The sequence below is a fragment of the Amblyomma americanum genome, chromosome 5 (assembly GCF_052857255.1).
Source record: "Amblyomma americanum isolate KBUSLIRL-KWMA chromosome 5, ASM5285725v1, whole genome shotgun sequence".
NCBI classification, from domain to species: domain Eukaryota; kingdom Metazoa; phylum Arthropoda; class Arachnida; order Ixodida; family Ixodidae; genus Amblyomma; species Amblyomma americanum.
Genome location: NC_135501.1, coordinates 106,534,794 through 106,552,861, shown reverse-complemented (window position 1 = coordinate 106,552,861; position 18,068 = coordinate 106,534,794). Strand labels below are relative to the sequence as shown.

At 48.0% G+C, this 18,068-nt stretch overlaps 1 protein-coding gene across 1 annotated transcript in view; it reads left to right on the top strand.

The window, feature by feature from the left end:
* LOC144132601 (uncharacterized) overlaps positions 1-18,068 on the top strand; it is a 51,537-nt gene that overhangs the window by 27,947 nt on the left and 5,522 nt on the right. The window contains exons 4-5 of the mRNA XM_077665128.1: positions 7,183-7,310; positions 17,026-17,365. Coding sequence (XP_077521254.1) covers positions 7,183-7,310; positions 17,026-17,365 — 468 coding nt within the window. The remainder of the gene's footprint in view (positions 1-7,182; positions 7,311-17,025; positions 17,366-18,068) is intronic.

Below are 18,068 nucleotides of genomic sequence, written 5' to 3'. Positions count from 1 at the left end.
CAACTTGAAGGGTGTCAGTTATGTCGGCCACGGAGCAGAGTGCTTCTTGAACTGCAACGAGCTCAGCACAAAAGGACGAACTGTTTTTTATAAAACGCTCCGCGCACAGTTTGCACACAAGACCACTACAGTGAAAATTTCGTGGCTTTGGCCAACAAGTACTTCCCAAATGCGAGCAGGAGGATCGAGACAAGAAAGAAGAAACGCGTTCTTCTTTGACAATTGAACTGGCATTTTAACGTTGTCTAATATTTTCTAAGTTATAAGCATCTGCTATGCTGCATACATGGAGTTCAAAAATAAGCTTTACCGATTTCTCAACTTTATTTAATAAGGCGATGCGGGCTCGGCGACATTATTTTTATTTCTTTTTATCTGCCCACACTATACCCATGCAGGGGTGGTTCCTTAGCATCTCTGCACAGTACTAGTTCGATCCCGTACTTCATGTGTCCCGTAGAACGTGTCACAACCTATCCAAGATTCGTGGGTGCCGTGTGGTTTTCGCTGACTTAGAACGCCACTGCGACGTAAATTCCGGATTATCGAGGAACTTTAGATGGGCAGGAGACATTAGGGGGACCCAGGAGAGCGTGTCCGTCAGCCCATTAGCCCCGAAGAGCGCAAATCGGTCACGTCGCGGCGTTCGAATTCACTGAGGTAATGAGGTAATCATGTACAACATTCTTCAGAAAAAAATTTAAATATTGGAAAACTCTAAGGCACTGGTATGGAAACATAGAAGATAATGGTCCATTCTTCTGATACTTAGCAAAATATGTGTTCCCATCGCTCACATCGACCAGTGAGGACTGCCATAGAAAACCAATGGGGAATGCTTTTCACGATAGCAAAAACCTTAACAGCAAAAAAAAAATTGCCTGGGGTTCAGCGTGGCTTGAACCAGTTATAAGTGCGAAAGCTCTGTTAGCATGGTCTCCACTGTCTCAAATCCAATGTCAAGGTCAAGGGTCAAAGGTCAGATACCCAATTGTCGTAGTCATATGATCATGTGGTCATACTACCATAGCTTGGGCCGTACCACCACGCAGTTAAGCTCGCTTTGACCTTGTGAGGCACTGAAGGTCACTATCTCATCCACATCGAAATCGGAAGTTTCACCCAGAGGAGTTGAGCTCTCGCTCTAAAATTCAAGCCTGCCAACGGGAGATCTCAGGATTGTTACGGCGAAATCTTACAATGCATGAAAAAATTGCGCTAATAAGCTTTTTGCTGCTCAAAAATGCTTCTGTCTAGAACTGCTGGGTGTGAGAGCCAGAATAAGCGATAAAGAAAACCGCTCCTACTTTTATTTATTCTCGGGTCAATGAAGAGAAGCTCGATGTTTAATTCGTTTTGATGGCAATATTTCCTCCTTTGTTTCTGTGGCGGACTCGGCGTGTTAGCATGCATCGCATACTGTAATATCTGCTTGCAGACATCCTGATCAAAGCTTTGGGGCCTCACCGGGAAAAGCAGAAAAATTCCCAGCGCATATGTTTAATGGCGGCTAATGACACTGAGCGTCGCGCTGTTCGCCAGAGCATGGCCTCTGTGAAAACACACAGAGAGCATGTGTGTTGCTCTTTGGTCGCGGTAATGGTTTCTCCGCTGGAGTTGGTGGACCCGACAGCGCGTTGCAAGCCAGAGATAATGAGCCCCTTCTTCAGACTAAGTATACGGAGGAAGCAATATGGGAGAGAAAGCTTCAATTATTAGCATACAGCCGACGATTGTTACCAAATAATAAGTGGCAAGTATACTTTTTTGTCGTTTGCGGAGTTTTCCTGTAGGTGCATCATGCCGCAATGGCTCTTCAATTCAGAAAGAAAAAAATGAATGTCTTTAGTGAAAAATTCCATCGCATATTTCTCGTGGTTTAAGCTTGCATTCGATCATTCATGTGCGAACGAAAAGGAAAAACATAGACTTACTAGTAGTTCATCTAGAACCACAGCATTATACGAGAAAATGTGCTCAGAAGCAGCTAGGACTTTAAACAATTTTTAAAAATAGCCTTTCTGAATTAGAAGAGCGGTTTTTTCGCCACAGCATTGTCAGTGGTGTAGTACATAAGAATACAACTAAAAAGTGCTAACTATCAGACTGGTTAACTAATATTCAGCAGTTAAATTTTAACTATTACTACTGAGCTCCTTGATTATTGAGAGACGTGTAGCCCACGTTAACATTCATATATATCAGGTTTTTAGAATTTCGTAAACGTGGTTACCCTCGGCGCTGTGGCCCAATAAATTTTGGCTGCATCGCGCCAAAATGCATGCGCTTTCGAGAATCTTACAGGCAGAGCAACCTCTCCAGTGTGTATAACTCGTCGAAGTAGTCAAAATTTGTTGGGTCACAGCGTCGAGGATAACCACGTTTTCGAAATTCTAAAAAGTGATATGGATATTACTTACGGTGTGCTACACGCCTGTCAATAATTAAGAGCCTAACAGTAAGAGTTAAAAAGTTAACTATTCAGTATTAGTTAACCAGCCTGCTGGTTAGAACGACTTAGCTGCATTCTGATGCACTAAACGACTGTCAATTCTATGCCAAAAAAAAAAGCTCTCTTCTAACTCAAAGAGCCCATTTTCAAACAATTAGCCGCGGCTTAACTACTGCTGAACCTGGTTAGAGAGCGAAAGCTGTGGTGTATCCGCCAAGTAGACGCGGCTTGGCGTCTGTAACGTTGAGTGCGTTCCGCACACTGGATAGGCATCGCGCCCACCCGGCCACCCTGGCAGGTGGCAGTTTAATTAATGATTGAACGCGAGAGGTTGGTCCCCCAATAAACGCTGAAGCTTATTCTACCACTCTCTACCGGCGAATTGAAAGGCTAAAGGTCAATTGGGGCGACACCATGATGGACCACATAGGGTAAGGCCTATCGCCACACTTGACCTTTGGCTCATTTGAAGGTCAACCGGCAAGGCACGGCGAAATCGGCTTTATCTAGCGTAGTGAAGCTTTCGCTTCAAAACTGTAAAGTCTTAGGTGAAACACCATCTCCCGTGAATATCAAGGGACAGGTTGCTGGCACACGGTTCCCAAACATTCCTAAGTTCTTGCCACGACAGCTTGGGAAAGTTTCCTTGATAAATAAATCCAGCCTGCCCAGCTGTGCCGAATGGTTGGGTTCTCGGCGCCCTAAAACTGGCATCGAGCATCAATGTTCAAAAGAAAATTTGGAGGACGCTTAATCTTCGCCTTTAAGAGTGGAATGCGACAGCGTGTAGCAGCACGGCCAAGAAGTCCACGGAACGCCATCGCCCGTTCGGCGCGCCGCGTGGTCCGTTGGATAATTTAAGGAAAGGACGGCTGTCTCACATCTCGGTGGACACCCAAACCGGGCCGTAAGGGAAGGAAAATGAAATTAAAATTGCTTTTAAGGAAAAGAAATGACGCATGTCTCACATTTCTCGCTGGACACCCGGACCACGCGCGCCCGCTCCACCGTCAAAGCCGAGCGTGACGTCGCGCGGATGAGCACTTGTGCGCATGCGCCGATACCATGGTAACCAGAGCGACCCCACAGCTGCACCGCGTTCTTCGTCGCCGCCTCACCGCACGCCGCTCTATCACCCGAACCGCGTCGCATGCGCAGGATTGCGTATAAAAGGCAGAGATGTAGTAGGCGTCTGTATCACAACGTTTGACATGCATGCAGAGGAGAGTCCAGCCGCTGCTAAACGGCGGTATAGACAAGAGAAGATTAACTCTTCCGATCCTGAGGCTGTCGCCTGGCAGTTGGCTTGAACCGAATAAGGACGCTGGAGTCTGTGTTTACGTACGTGAAACAAAGTATCACCGCCGTCAGACATCTCCCTTCGATCGCGGTGAATGGTGAGGCTTGCTGCATGTGTTCGGCTCCTGGAGAGCGGCATTATCATCGAAGGAGTCTACGTGGCACCGGGAACATCTGTCAAGTAGACGATTGACGTGGTTGGTTGCCACGTGTATCCCAGCCTACGACACGGTTTCACAGTTGTGTGTGACTTTGGGTGATTTCAACAGGAAACAGGACTCTCTTAGTCAGTGTATGAAAGAAAAGTTTGACTTTAATTTAGCTTCGGACCCTCACGTCCAGACTACACAATGGGGAACTATACTATAGAGCTTGTATACTAAAAATGCTCTACCAAATCGAAATACTGTATCGACGAAATTGAGACGCTGCGTGGTACTTCGCAGGTCATCGGGCAGTCTTCGTCTCTGTCAAGCAAAATGAATAGAAGATGCGTATGCCCAATGTCTCTCATTGCTAAACATACAGTGACGACTACAAACTCAGCCAGGGAAATGTACCTCTCGCTACGTACATCCTGACATAGACGAGCTAAGCCGCTGCCAATTTTTTCGCTCACGGCCAACGCCGACGACATCGGCTTTTCTGCGACACGAGCTCCTTACCGCTGTTGCGTTAAAATGGCCGGCGGTGTGTGCGCTGACCCGGGGGAGCCAGTTACTCGTATTTCATTTCCTCAATACCAACGGCGTCTAGGCATTCCGCTAGTTTTGAGAAAAGAAAACGCGCATAACTGACTTAAGTTGTAGGTGCACGCCACCGCCCACTAACAGCGCGATTAAGGTGTCCACCCACCCAGTGAGCCTGTTACACCTGCTACTGAGAGGCTTGACACACAGACACCGCTGAAAACCAGGGAAGTGTGGCTACGCTTTCGCACTAAAAAAACTTTGGGAGACTTCACGTAAACATCTGCTAAAGGCGAGAGGCAGCGCTCACTGCGTCTTCGTATGCTTCAACGTGGCGACGTTAGCAGGCGGACAGGCAAGCAGAAGAAAAGTGTTTATTGAGTGAACATGTGCTCATAAAACGAACGAAAAACAGCGGCGGCAATATTAATGCGTGCAAGTACTTGGCTGTTTTGTTTACACCTAAGTACTTGCTACATAATTAGAGTACTTGATGCTGTGAACAATAATAATAATAATAATAATTGGTTTTTGGGGAAAGGAAATGACGCAGTATCTGTCTCATATATCTTTGGACACCAGAACCGAGCCGTAAGGGAAGGGATAAGGGAGGGAGTGAAAGAAGAAAGGAAGAATGAGGTGCCGTAGTGGAGGGCTCCGGAATAATTTCGACCACCTGGGGATCTTTAACGTGCACTGACATCGCACAGCACACGGGCGCCTTAGCGTTTCTCCTCCATAAAAACGCAGCCTCCGCGGTCGGGTTCGAACCCGGGAACTCCGGATCAGTAGTCGAGCGCCCTAAGCACTGAGCCAATGCTGACATTCATTTCTGCGTAACTTTGGGCATGCGTACGAGATAGCAGCCCTTCACGAACTCACTAGGAACGTCGGTCAGGCTTACACTATAGACGACTCGCAACATATAAGGAGAATAAAAATGCCGTGCCGCGCACTGGCGGCTGTCGACAGCAAACTAGCAATGTTTGAACAAGAATCAACGAAACATAGCAGAGGCCTCGCAGCCATGTATTGAGTATAAGTAAAGAGAGACAGCTTGTCTGGAAGCACAGTGATGTGCGGCCATAGAGCTAATATGCCTGTACGGAAATTACAGCGAAAAAAGCGGCAGCCGCAGACCCGGGCACCGCCCCTCCAGATTCTCGCTAGCGCAAGTGGCAAACCGTTAACGCCACGTGGCAACCACCTGTCACCTTGCCGTCAAGATACTTACCTGGCAACAACGACCTTCCTGAGGGCGCATGCTTCGAACCAGCACCATGCTTCTGCAGTCGGCTATTCTGCAACGTTTAAAGACATCAAGGAGCGAAGAAGTAGCAACATATTTTCTCTGAACAAATTTGGGCGTTTGCTGAAACAGTAAACAGTTCAATTTATTTATTGTTTCTCATATGCACATAAGGGACTATAACCGATGGAGTGTTACGCGTCTGCAGGACATTGCATGTGCCTTTTAGTACGAAAGCACTACTTAACACGTTCCAACCAAGAACCTTGAGTGAAGTCTAGAAGTAACGCGGGTAAGCTCGGGTGCGTTCGGACGCGCCTCGCTCAAACTGCATTCAATGAGAGGAAGCTACAGGGAAAGTTCGGAGGAGCGTCGGGCAAGCAGTAGCTGTAGCCAATGTGAGGGCAACCTTCAGGGTGACCTTGGCCTAACCTGGCGTACCAAAGCCCATGCAGAACCACGTTGATCCAACCAGGCTAAACATGCAGGCTTTCGCACATCTATTCGGTTTAACTACGCTAAAACCCTACCCCTTTTTTTAAGCGCACCTTCTTAGCGGCACCACGATGGCGCCGCAAATGCTCACGGGGACTTCCTCTTTGCGCTTTAATCCCCTGGGCGAAGCAGTGTCCTCTAAAAACGGCACTGAGCCCTCTTAATCTCCCGATGGTTATCACGGTCTGCAAAATGAAAAAAAAAAGAACTGTGCTATACCGGTTCACTGCCGAAGACCATGCATTCCCTTGAACCTAATCCAGCCAGTAGGTAAAGGTTCATACTTAATTTGAACCCTATTCCCCACTAGCAAGTGGACAGAGATCATTATCCACTTCAAGTACGCTGAGTGATTTGTTTTCATCAGAGTGCGTCTCAAAAGAGCACGGGAAAGCAAATCCACCGCCACGCGTGCCTGCGGTGAAAATGTGATCAGCTATCGCCCCGGAGACTCATGTAACGCACCTGACGTAACCAAACAGTCACAGAGCCTTTTAATTCTGTTATTTAGGTTTTTCAGTTGGCGCCCGTTCGTAGTCTGTTGAAAAGAGGCAACTGATTGTGCATGGACGTGACCTTCTACGTGTGACCTGCGCTGCAAGCCATGTTGCAGCTGACACTGAAGCTCCTTCGCGGAGGCTACGAGGGCACGTGACCACACATGAAGCGTGCGGAGCACACGTACGGTGAATTAAACGTAAGCAAACGATAGGCATCCCGAGGAGCAGGACACGGGTGAGGTGCCTGTAATATACGCGTATGTTCGGTATCTTCTCCGTCCTCCTCTGTCAGGGGCACTTTAAACAACTGTCACCAGCAGCCATATAGACCGACGTTCCGTATGCATGCTGGACACAGTCGACGTTGCCCGTAGACGCGGTCTCCAGAGTTTTGGTTTACCTTTAAATAACCTTCGTTCCCTTAAGAACCCGCGTTTAGGCGTGAATGCTGCGTGTAGGCCGCGGGTTAACAGACGTCCCCACTACGTGTCCGTGCAGAAAGAGCTGGATGCCCTGCTTCCGCTGCCGACCTCCTACCTGACGTTGAAGCAGCGGAGAACAGACCGGAAGGACGACGGCCGGAAGAAGGAACAGCGTCAGCACACCTCCAGAGAACTCACCTACAGGCGAGTGTCTCACATCCTCGGGGAGATGACAGCGCGGTCAGCGCAGCGTAGAGCTAAAAGCTGTAAAGAGCACTTTCAAAAGTAACCGGACTTTAGAAATCTTGTCGCCTCATATCTTTCCTAGACATGCGTATTAACAGTGTCATCGATTCTTAACAAACGCTTAGGCTGATTTGGGGCTGCAGCACTGCCTCTGGGATTTTCGGCTGTGCGGTATAGCACCCAGCTAAGAAGTACAAGAGACAATTAAGTCTCCCTCTCCGCTCAGATGTTTGCTATGCAGTATATGTTGACTTCACTGTTACCAGTGCTGGTAAGTGCTAATCACGGCTACAGGTTATTGCTCTAAGTGGAAATACAAATGAATCCGCTTGCTCTTTTCTTTTTTACCGCAACCGCATTGACTCCTCGCATTGACTGCCACCTTTTTCAGAGCTTGTGAAGACGAAGGAAACGATACCACTTTGATCATACTCAGCAGAGTGGAGCACACGCTCCAAAAGTAGCTGAGAAAGTCATTTTAGCGACTGTGTTGTCAAACATAATGCAACAATTTTCCATTACCCTGTCTAAGGAGACAACTTTCGGTGCGCAAGTGAGCAAAATATAACGTGAGCGCAACATGTCATTTGAAAGCCATCCGAAGTGTCAAAAGTCACGGCTGCGTCTGTCCGCGGTATGCACTTATTCACTTGTCGTTTCGCGCTACGCTCAAAATCAGGTTAATTTACTCTGACCCCCTGAACTTCTCCTTACGCGTCATTTCTACTATTGCAAAGTGTGATAATAAAGTAGGAGATAGCGTAAAAATCTCCCATAGTTTTCCCCTTCTTGCCACGTGAAAAAATGACTTCCGACCTCGTGTCCACGTGCCCGGGACTCAGTCTTATACCATGACCACAGACAATGGAGTTACTCAACATTGCGATGCTCAACAACCAGGTAGTGGCCTAGGTACCCTTGAAGTGATGATGTCAGTGTTCTCTTTCGAAAGAAGTGCGGCGATCACGATGACAAAAGACGCTTAAGGCGTAACGCTTTCCAGATAGAACAATCGTTGGGGCACAGTAATACCCAAGAAATTAGCCAGGCTATTTGGTACGTGCCATAAAATTAGCAGCGCTACAGGCGGCACATAGAAAACGAAGACACACCAGCGCGTACACTATCAACTGAAGTGATTTTATTGCAGCAATATCAATATATACCACAGGGCCACACCCACACTATGCAAAACACGTTTAACTTTAAAACCAAGCCGCAAGATTCTTCTCACCCTCGGCCATCAAGAAATCTAATCTCTATCGTTTTCAGGAATACAGAAGGAGTGCTCACGCAGCCTGTTCCTCTGCAATGAATTACACGGCTTTCGCACAAAAAAGCACAAAAATAGAGCACAACAAAGATATCAAAGGTGCCATGAGAAAGAACGTAAGTTCTTAAATTCAATACGTGGTCGCCTGCAAGCGCACTGTAAGCTTTGACAAAAGCGAGGTTCTCCGATGATACAAGCACTATCCTGTTCGTGAATTATATAAACCACGTGTAATTCAATGCAGAGGAACAGACTGCGTCAGCAGTCCTTCTGTGACCTTGAAAACAAAAGTGATAAGAATTGTTGATGGCCAGGAATGCCTACAATATTGTGGCTTAATTTTAAAGTACTTGTTTTTTTTATCTTTGGACGTGGTCCTACGATATATATTGCTGTTGCTGGAGTAAAATTCCTTCAGCTCGTAGTGTTACCGCTGGTGTGCTTCTTGTTCTATGTCCTGAATATTACTCAACTAGTTTTATAAAAATAATGCAGTACTCCGGGCGGAACGTAGAAGCGATGCGTGATCCGTTCTTGCCGCCTCTTTAGACTATACGGTCTCTGAATTTTCTGCGTTAAGAAAAGTAATAAGTTCAATATTTTAAATTTGACATGAGCAGTATACTCTACGTAGGGCTGTAAAATGTAGCTATTAATTACGATGAAGCAAGCGCAAGCGTACGCAAACACAAACAGAAACTTGCCCAATCCTATACGCTTCTTGCACAAACAGTATGTAGTACATTGTAAAGTGTTATCTTCCCACAGCGCACGCTTCAATGTTTGCGCTTCTTGCGGTCTTATTTAACTGTTTTGGCAATGTTCTTTCCTTCTCACTAATATTCCTGAGCTAACTCTTGTACGCATATGCCTGCGTGCGAGCGCTGTGGGTTCAATAAAGGCAGTCAATGAGCGCTTGTTTCAAGAGTTCCAACGATCGGCGTCTTCCATGAGCTTGCCGCACATATGCCACGCCTTGGCAGTTAATCTTGTATGTTGCAAATCCACTGCTAAATATTCCGCCTCTAACGTCATGCATTAAATATCAAGTGCCAGTCTTATAACTTACAAAGCGATGCATCGCACTGGAAGCTGCCCACTAATAGCGGTCACAGATAAATCAAGAACACATGCACCCACTCAGCCACATCCCACACTCTACAGCTGCACCGTGCGCCCATTTGAACAAATTGCGGAGTGCTACCATTTTCAATTTTTGTCATACAAAAGTTGTGGAATAAGTAACCATAAATCGTTACTACCGACATGTAGTTTCTTTCATACAAACAATTAGACCAGCTCCACTCGTAGTAGAAAAACAAAATCTATACCTAATTCTGCGCATTTTCCGCTCTCTTTATAATGATTAGTTCTTGTTCACTCTTTTCTACTCAATTCCTATCTTTAAGGATTATTTACAAACCCCGCACACAACTCCTGTGCTGAGTTATGGAGCCCCTCTGTAAAAGATGTAATCATAAAACAATGAAATAAAAAATGATATTCTAACCTAATAGTTACGCAGACTTGTTGTTTGAAAACAAGGACCTTCTACCACAAAAATACAAGTGCTTTTTATGCTTTTTAGGTATATCAGCTTAATGGCTTTATAGTTGAGGTTAGATAACCGTAAGATTTTTTCGCTTCATGTTTGAGCCTTTATCCTCCGTTCGGTGGTTTCTGGAAAACGCGACCATTTTAAACAAGCCAGATCATTTGTATAGACTTTGGCACTTGATAGCGTTAACAGGAAGCGCGTATTTAACCCTCACTCAGCGTATGATGGCCTGCGTTGCTGATGCATCAATTAACTCAACGTAACTAGCACAAGTGGCTCAGTGCAGTAAATGATTATTTTATTTGGTTTAGAAATCCCGAATCAATTCAGTACACTGGCCAAATCCTTTGGCCAGAAAAGCAGCTAAATGCAGCTGGTTTCACGCCTAATAATTTTTGGACAAAATCATATTTGAACGGGAAAGAGTTTATGACCACAATTTTTTCATGTATGGTTTCTCTATAATAATCAATATATCCCCAGACCTCCCTTCAACAACAGGCTAGCATTTTATTTTTTCGTATTAACGTTTTTGGGCTCGTCGAAAGCGTTCCCCATTGGTTTCCTGCGGCGGCCTTAACTGCTTTTTGCGAGCGGTGAAAAAACTTTAAACGAAATATTTTGCTACATATTGGAAGGACGGACCATTGCCTTCAATATTTCCATAGCAGTACCCTACAATTTTTTAATATTCAACATTTTTGTCCAAGCATGCTGGTCATATACAGAGATGGGCATCCTCACGAGGGCGAACCCTCATAAGGGCGTCCTCACCCTCACCTCATGAGGATTTAACTCGGTGAGGTGTGGGTGAGGGAGGAAAGAGATGGTGAGGTGAAGGCGAGGGAGGGAAGACATGGTGAGGTGAGGGTGAGGGAGGGCAAGATGCACTCTCTGAGGGCGAGGGTGGTGGCCCGAACCGAACTCCGGGCTAACGTTTTTTGTCTGTGCAGCGCGTTTTTAATTCCCATTTTAAAGCGCAATTCTTAAGGTGAAGGTTCACGGTGAAGACTTAATTTCTGCACTCTGAAGGTACACGAGGCGAACACGAAAGGCGGGCAGCCGCACGCATTCTCCGTTGCCGGGATGTACCGCACTGCTGACAGTGCTATGTCGAAAAAAGCGCTCTAACTCAAAAAGCCTATTTTTAAAAATTATGTAAAGTTTTAGGTCAAACACCCTGTATAGTGTGCTAACACAGAGGCACTGGTCGGGCCGTGCGGGTGGCCGCCGGTCCAACGGGAACCGTGGTACCGCAGTCAGCATTTTCATTATCAGCCCTAAGTCTGTCGGATGATCAGAGTGTATAGTAAAACTGGTAGAAACTATACCTTCAAGGCATAGTTTTAGAATTCTCAAATTCTAAGCGTTGCTTCCCGGAACGAAGTACCATTTCAGCTCAATGAGGTTTCAAAGAACTGGCTGGAGCGCAAAAAATGCTTCTGCCATAATTCCGCGGTCAAATCAAAGCCTGTTGGCGGCACTAGTGCCGAATTTTTTCATTCCTACTTTGAGGAGTTCAGTAGAGTCGTATCTTTATATATTAGCTGGAATTGCGGTATAGAAAAGTGGTGCCGCAATGAGGTGGGCAACGCCAACCATTCTAGTTTTACTGAGGAAATAAAGCAGCAGCTTAACCATCTTGGCCTGAATCATCTCTCGCTCCGCCTTCTACGAGGTGCTACAAAAGGAAAAGTTGAACTGCTCTCCAAATAACACGAACATCTCTTGGTTTAATTCTGTCTGTGAGACGTGCGATCACGGAATCGCGCGCCTGATTTTCTGAACCAAATTTCCTGCAGGCATGGTAGGGAATTGACACTCTGCGTTTGGGTAATGCGTAGACGTGCAGCAAAAAATTACGGGCGGTGTAGCTTAGGGTTAACCACGAATCATCGTGCGCTAGTACCATTAGCCCTGGTTTTGCACGGTTTATCCTGACTTTCTATGCTTTTGCTTGACCGGAACTGGCTTACTTCGGTTGATACGTCTATGATGTAATTTTACGTGCTAATGCATCATTTTAGACTTTTACTGCGGTATATTTGGTAATTTGTCTACATTCAGATATCAATGGCAATCGTGGCATGGATTTCTGAATTACTAACTGAAGAAGATAGTGATTAGCATGCATTATTCAGCCCAAATGCTGTATTTTAGTGATCCGTTTGAGATTCAAGTAGCCTGAATATTTTTTTTTATTTTAAGCGACAGTATAAGAGCCTCACTCCAGCGGAAAGCCGGCATCGCACTTGGGGAAGACGCTAGTGAATAAAAACTTCATAGCTGGGGGAGCGGGATCCGAACCCGCGGCGGCCCTAAAGATCAATTCCGTTGGCCGCTGCTTCAGACCCCTACGCCATCGCCACAGCTTTTTTAAGCATGGTATTTATTACATTGAAAATATGTTCTATTTACATTAACTGAATTATTTAAAAAGCTTTTAAGAAACGCCACTAAACAGATCGCAAAAACACCGAGCAACAGAGCACTACACGCGAGGTAAGGCTGAGCACATCACCAAGAGGGAATGCCACTGCGATTTAAAGTCGGTCGCTTCATATACACTTCCCTCTGTTAACAATCAGTTGGGAGAAATCTTAACATCCTGCCTGTATGAAGTGCTAAGCAGAAAGTGTGCGTGTTCTAGGTCTTCTGCTTCATACATTCGGGACTGAGACTCCGTGGCTAAACGCTACACCTAAATTGGCTCAAGCTACTCTCGGTCTGATTCGGCGCATATCTATGCGCTCTGACGGAGCGCGTTCTGATACTGCCCATCAGCTTGTGCGCTCGACCACAGTCGTGGCCTAGTGGTCTGGGCGTCCGCTTCGGCTGCGGGAGGTGGTCGGTTCGAAACCCACCGCCAGACACCCACCGGTAAAAATGGGTACAAGCCACCCCCGGCCCGACGCCCAGCTTCTTCAGGGGTGTGTGCTTGGAGGAAACTCCACTAACCCCGCTGCGCCCCTTCGTGGGCAAACCCGGTTTCGAAACCTCAGCTTGCAAAGGTGGTTCGTGTTTCACTGCTAAATGAAGAGTTCGACTCAAGGCTCGTACGCTCTAACCAGCGTCAAGTTCAACACTAAGGTCCTTCATCATAAGCGATTCAGAGTATCACTGCGGTCATGGGCTAGTCCGGTTTTTCGGCTGTGCGACTTTGTGGTGATACCAACCACCTCCCGCTGCCGAAGCGGACATCCAGACCACTAGGCGAGCTCCGGCTACGGAAGGTGATCGGTTCGGAACCCACCGCCGGCCACCCACCGGTAAAAATGGGTACAAGCGTCCCCCGGCTAGGCGCCCGGCTTCTTCAGGGGTGTGTGCTTGGAAAAGGCTCCGCTAACTCCGCTGCACCCTACGGGGGGGCAAAACCAGTTTCGAACACTCAGCCTGCAAAGGTGGTTTATGATTCAGATGAGAGATTCAGTTGATCTTGGCGTTCGATGAAGTTTAAATGAGCTCGCTCTATGGGAGCTCAGCAGATGAGAATGCGAGTACCAGTCGTCGAAGTTCAGCATGCTGCGCCATCGAAAAAAAAAAAGGGGGGGGGGGCCCAAATGGGCTTCTACCGCACGAGTTGTTGACGGCGGAACGTATCGTTGATCAGTCAGAGCAACTGGGGTCAAGACCCTTTTCCCAAGCATCTCACCCAGAAGAGCCGAGCACTAGGCCGGGGGAAATCTTGTACCCATTAAAAACCGGTGGGTATCCGGCGGCACTTGCAGGGATCGAGCCCAGCACCTCCCGAATGCGAGGCGGATGCTCTACCACAAGCCCACGCTTCGGTTCAACTTTCTCACAAAGTCGGACAGCCGAGAAATCGGACTAGCCCATGACCGCAGTGATATTCCGAATCACTTCTGACGAAGGACCTTAGTGCTGAACTTGACGCTGGTTAGAGCGTACGAGCCTTGAGTCGAACTCTTCACTTGGGAGTGAAGCACGAGCCACCTTTGCAGGCTGAGTTGTTCGACACTGGGTTTGCCCCCTACGGGGCGCAGCGGGGTTTGCGGAGCCTCCTTCAAGCACACACCCCTGAAGAAGCTGGGCGCCGGGCCGGTGTGACTTGTACTCATTTTTACCGGTGGGTGTCCGGCGGTGGGTTTTGAACCAACCACCTCCCGCGACCGAAGCGTGGCCTTGCAGTAGAGCATCCGCCTCGCATTCGGGAGGTGCTGGGTTCGATCCCCAGTGCCGCCGAGTACCTACCGGTTTTAATGGGTACAAGATTTCCCCCGGCCTGGTGCTCGTCTCTTCTGGGTGAGATGCTTGGGAAAAGGGTCTTGACCACAGTTCCTCTGACGAATCAGCGATAAGTTCCGCCGTCAAAAACGTTAAATCCGCCTCGTGTGGTAGAAGCCCATTTGTGGCCCTTTCAAGGCTCACACAGCGTTGGTTGTGATTTGAAGGCGCGGGCTCCTTTCCCAAGCCATGCACCTTAGAGAGCCGAGCACTAGGACAGGGAATGGCTTGTACCCATTACAGCATCACCGGTGGGCAACCGGCGGCTGTGGGAGCTGAACCCCCCTCCCGAAGCCGAGGCGGGTGCTCTACCACGAGGTGGGGCCAAAGACCCATTTCCCAAACATTTTACCCTAAAGAAGCCCAGCACCAGACCAGGGGAAAGCTTGTACCCATTGTATCACCAGTGGGTACCCGGCGGCACTGAGGATCGAACCCCGCACCTCCCGCATGCGAACCGGATGCTCAACCACTTTGCCACCTAGTGGTCTCCAGCCGCGGATAGTGCACCAGGCCCAATTTCATCGCCTCACCCGTCGATAGAGGGACTCCCTTGAAGCAATCAACCGAGAGGCTATGCGCTCCATAACTTAGCTCCCTCGTATTACACCCATGCCCATTCTGCAAGAGTACGCTCAACTTAATACATTAAGTGGAATCATCGACCAGCGTGAGGCAAACAGAGCAGCCAAGATGGATGCCGCTTCAGTTTCATCGTTTACAGAATCTTCCTCCATGGTAATATTGTCAATCCACAGACAATCGCTCCTCTGCGTTGCCGACATCAGCCGCGCATCTACCTCCAGGGTGCATAATATACACCGATGCATTACACACAGCACTGCAGGGAGTTACCGCAGCTTTTACAGTCCCTCCCATCCTCATCTCAGTCCCGCGCTACATACAGCGCGGATACTTGCACCCCCCTTGCCTTAGAGCTTCAAGCGATGTACAATGCAATTGCTTCCCGTCCACTCGTACCCACTTTCGATATTGTTCACATTTACACTGACTCCCCTGCCGCCCTTAATCAGCTTAAGGCTGTCCGGCGCACATTGCAGATTACACAATCCATTCCTCAACTCTACAAAAAATACCCTTTCCTGTGCGTATACGCTGGATTCGCGGCCATGCTCCCGATCCGCATAATATTCATGTGGATACACTAGCACACCTGGACACATCAGACATCCCGCCACCTTCCCCACTCCCCCAGATCCGTTCATGTCCCATGTTTCCGAGAAACAAGCTCTGCGTCAGTGAACACGCGCTCTATTCCCTCCGTGTTTGTACCCTCTCTCCCGTGGTCTCACTCGGGAGGAGGAGGTATCCGTGCGCCGGATTCAGGCAGGGGAGGCTCTGACTCCCTCTGTGCGTCGTCGGTGGCGTGACAAACGCTTAGAAGTGACTGACAAGTGTCCTCATTGTGGTACGGCGCCTGAACTGTGTGACGCAAAACACTTGCTGCGGACTTGCCCGGCTACAGCCTCCGTCAGACTTCGCTTCCTAAGGAAGGTAGGCCTGCGATGGGACGTTGAAGCCGACTATGGCAAGTGGACTCTGGGTAATCGTTTTGTCGAGAAATTTGACACTTATAAAGCGAGGCTTGTTTGCACTCCTTCTTCTAACTTTCTCTCCCTTTTTTATAATGTCTAAAGGCAAACTTCTCGAATAAAGAAAAACTGCTAATCAATGTCCTCATCTTCGTCACGTACCCGCGTTCGCGCGTGTTAAGTTGCCAGTCTCCCACGATGTAGTTTGAAAATGTGGCCTTCATCTTCCATCCGTGCCCGTGGAAGGGTCATCAGACGAGCATGCAGCAAACTGCACGAAAGTTGAAGCAGTGAAATTCAGAATACCTGGTGTTATCGCAGAGTCACCAGGAAGTGATAATTACGCGATCTACAACTTTCCTTGCTCTGAGTCTATTCCGTGCTTAGCATTTAATCTAAGTGTGGCAGTAAACGCTACTGCATTATTTCATAAATATTCTTGGCGTACTTTAGTTATCGTTCACAGACACAAATAAGGCGTTGTCTCGTTTTAGCAGTGCATGTAGATAACAATCAAATGTTTTGAGTGCAGGGGACCTGCATGCATGCCCTGCGTGCCAGAAGTAAAGGCAGACTGATATTTTGGGGGCTCAACTCGTAGCTGTCTCGGTTTTGTCTCACGTATTACCTCAAACACACACACGTACGCGCGCACACACAACAATATAGGCATCTAGCCTGTCGTCCAATATTCCATTGAGGGCTTGTCTTATTACTGTTTATGGTTATTACTGTAATGTTTATTCCTCCGTAATATCTCCAGAAGTTGCCGACTACAAAAGTAACTAGTTTTAAAACGACTGTTAGTGAGGGTGGGCTAGGGCTAATGATGTCAGGGTGAGGGCGAGGGAGGGCCTGCAAGTTTTTCGAAGTGAGGGTGAGGGAGGGTCGGATAACTTTTCAAAGTGAGGATGAGTGTGAGGGAGGGCCATGGATTCAAAAGTGAGGGTGAGGAAGGAAAAGTAAAAATGAGGGCATTTGCCCACCTCTGGTCATGTATACGTGGTTGTGGACCGGCTAACACGGCGGCGACGCTGACCGCAGGACCGTGAGTGACGGGGGTGAGGATGGCAGTGGCGATCACTCTGCCGAAGAGCACAGCGCACACCACGAACAGCGAGAGGAGGAGGAGGAAGACCCGGGCAGCAGTGAGAGCAGCAGTCAGAGCGACGAGGACGACCCGGAAGGAGACGACGACGAGGGGGAGGACAGGCCGGAAGCAGCGAATGCCAAGCGGACCGCTGCGGCCGCATCATCCTTCCTTCCTGCTGCGGCCGCATCATCGACGCCCGCGGCGCCCTCCAAGGCGCACCGACGCACTGAGAGGGCGGTGGCGTCCGGAAGTCAACTTCCGCCACCCAGGCCGTGGCTAGAGCACGGAAAGGTACCGCTGGCGAGCCACGGTCTTTTAGTCGCCTCCTTTCACTTGCCTCTTCGCGAACGTGCCATTTTAGATTGTTAGTGTCAATTGATCGTGGCCTTCTTGTGTTCTTCTTTTTTCTTCGCTTGCTTGATTTCTTTTCACGTCTTCTTTTTGCTCTTCTTCGTGCGTAAACTTTCTGTCTCGTGTCTGCTCTCTTCTTGCCAATTTCTTTATTTGTACGTTCGTCATTTCACACCTTTGTCTGCTTGCTCGTTTCTTCATGTTTATGGGAGTCTGAAATACAGAATCCTGGAGATTCTATGCCGCTCAGCAGGCTGAAAGTATTATTTCACCATGCCATGGCGCTAGAACAAGTCAACTGCGGGTCTGAGTTTTCCGTCTTGAAAGAATTACCACTCAGAAGGAACAACAAACATTCCGCACGCCCTCGAGCAACCGACACAAAAACGAATCACGCAACAATTTCATGCGTCCTTCGGACATAATAATTGGTTTTTGGGGAAAGGAAATGGCGCAGTATCTGTCTCATATATATCGTTGGACACCTGAACCGCGCCGTAAGGGAAGGGATAAGGGAGGGAGTGAAAGAAGAAAGGAAGAATGAGGTGCCGTAGTGGAGGGCTCCGGAATAATTTCGACCACCTGGGGATCTTTAACGTGCACTGACATCGCACAGCACACGGGTGCCATAGCGTTTTTCCTC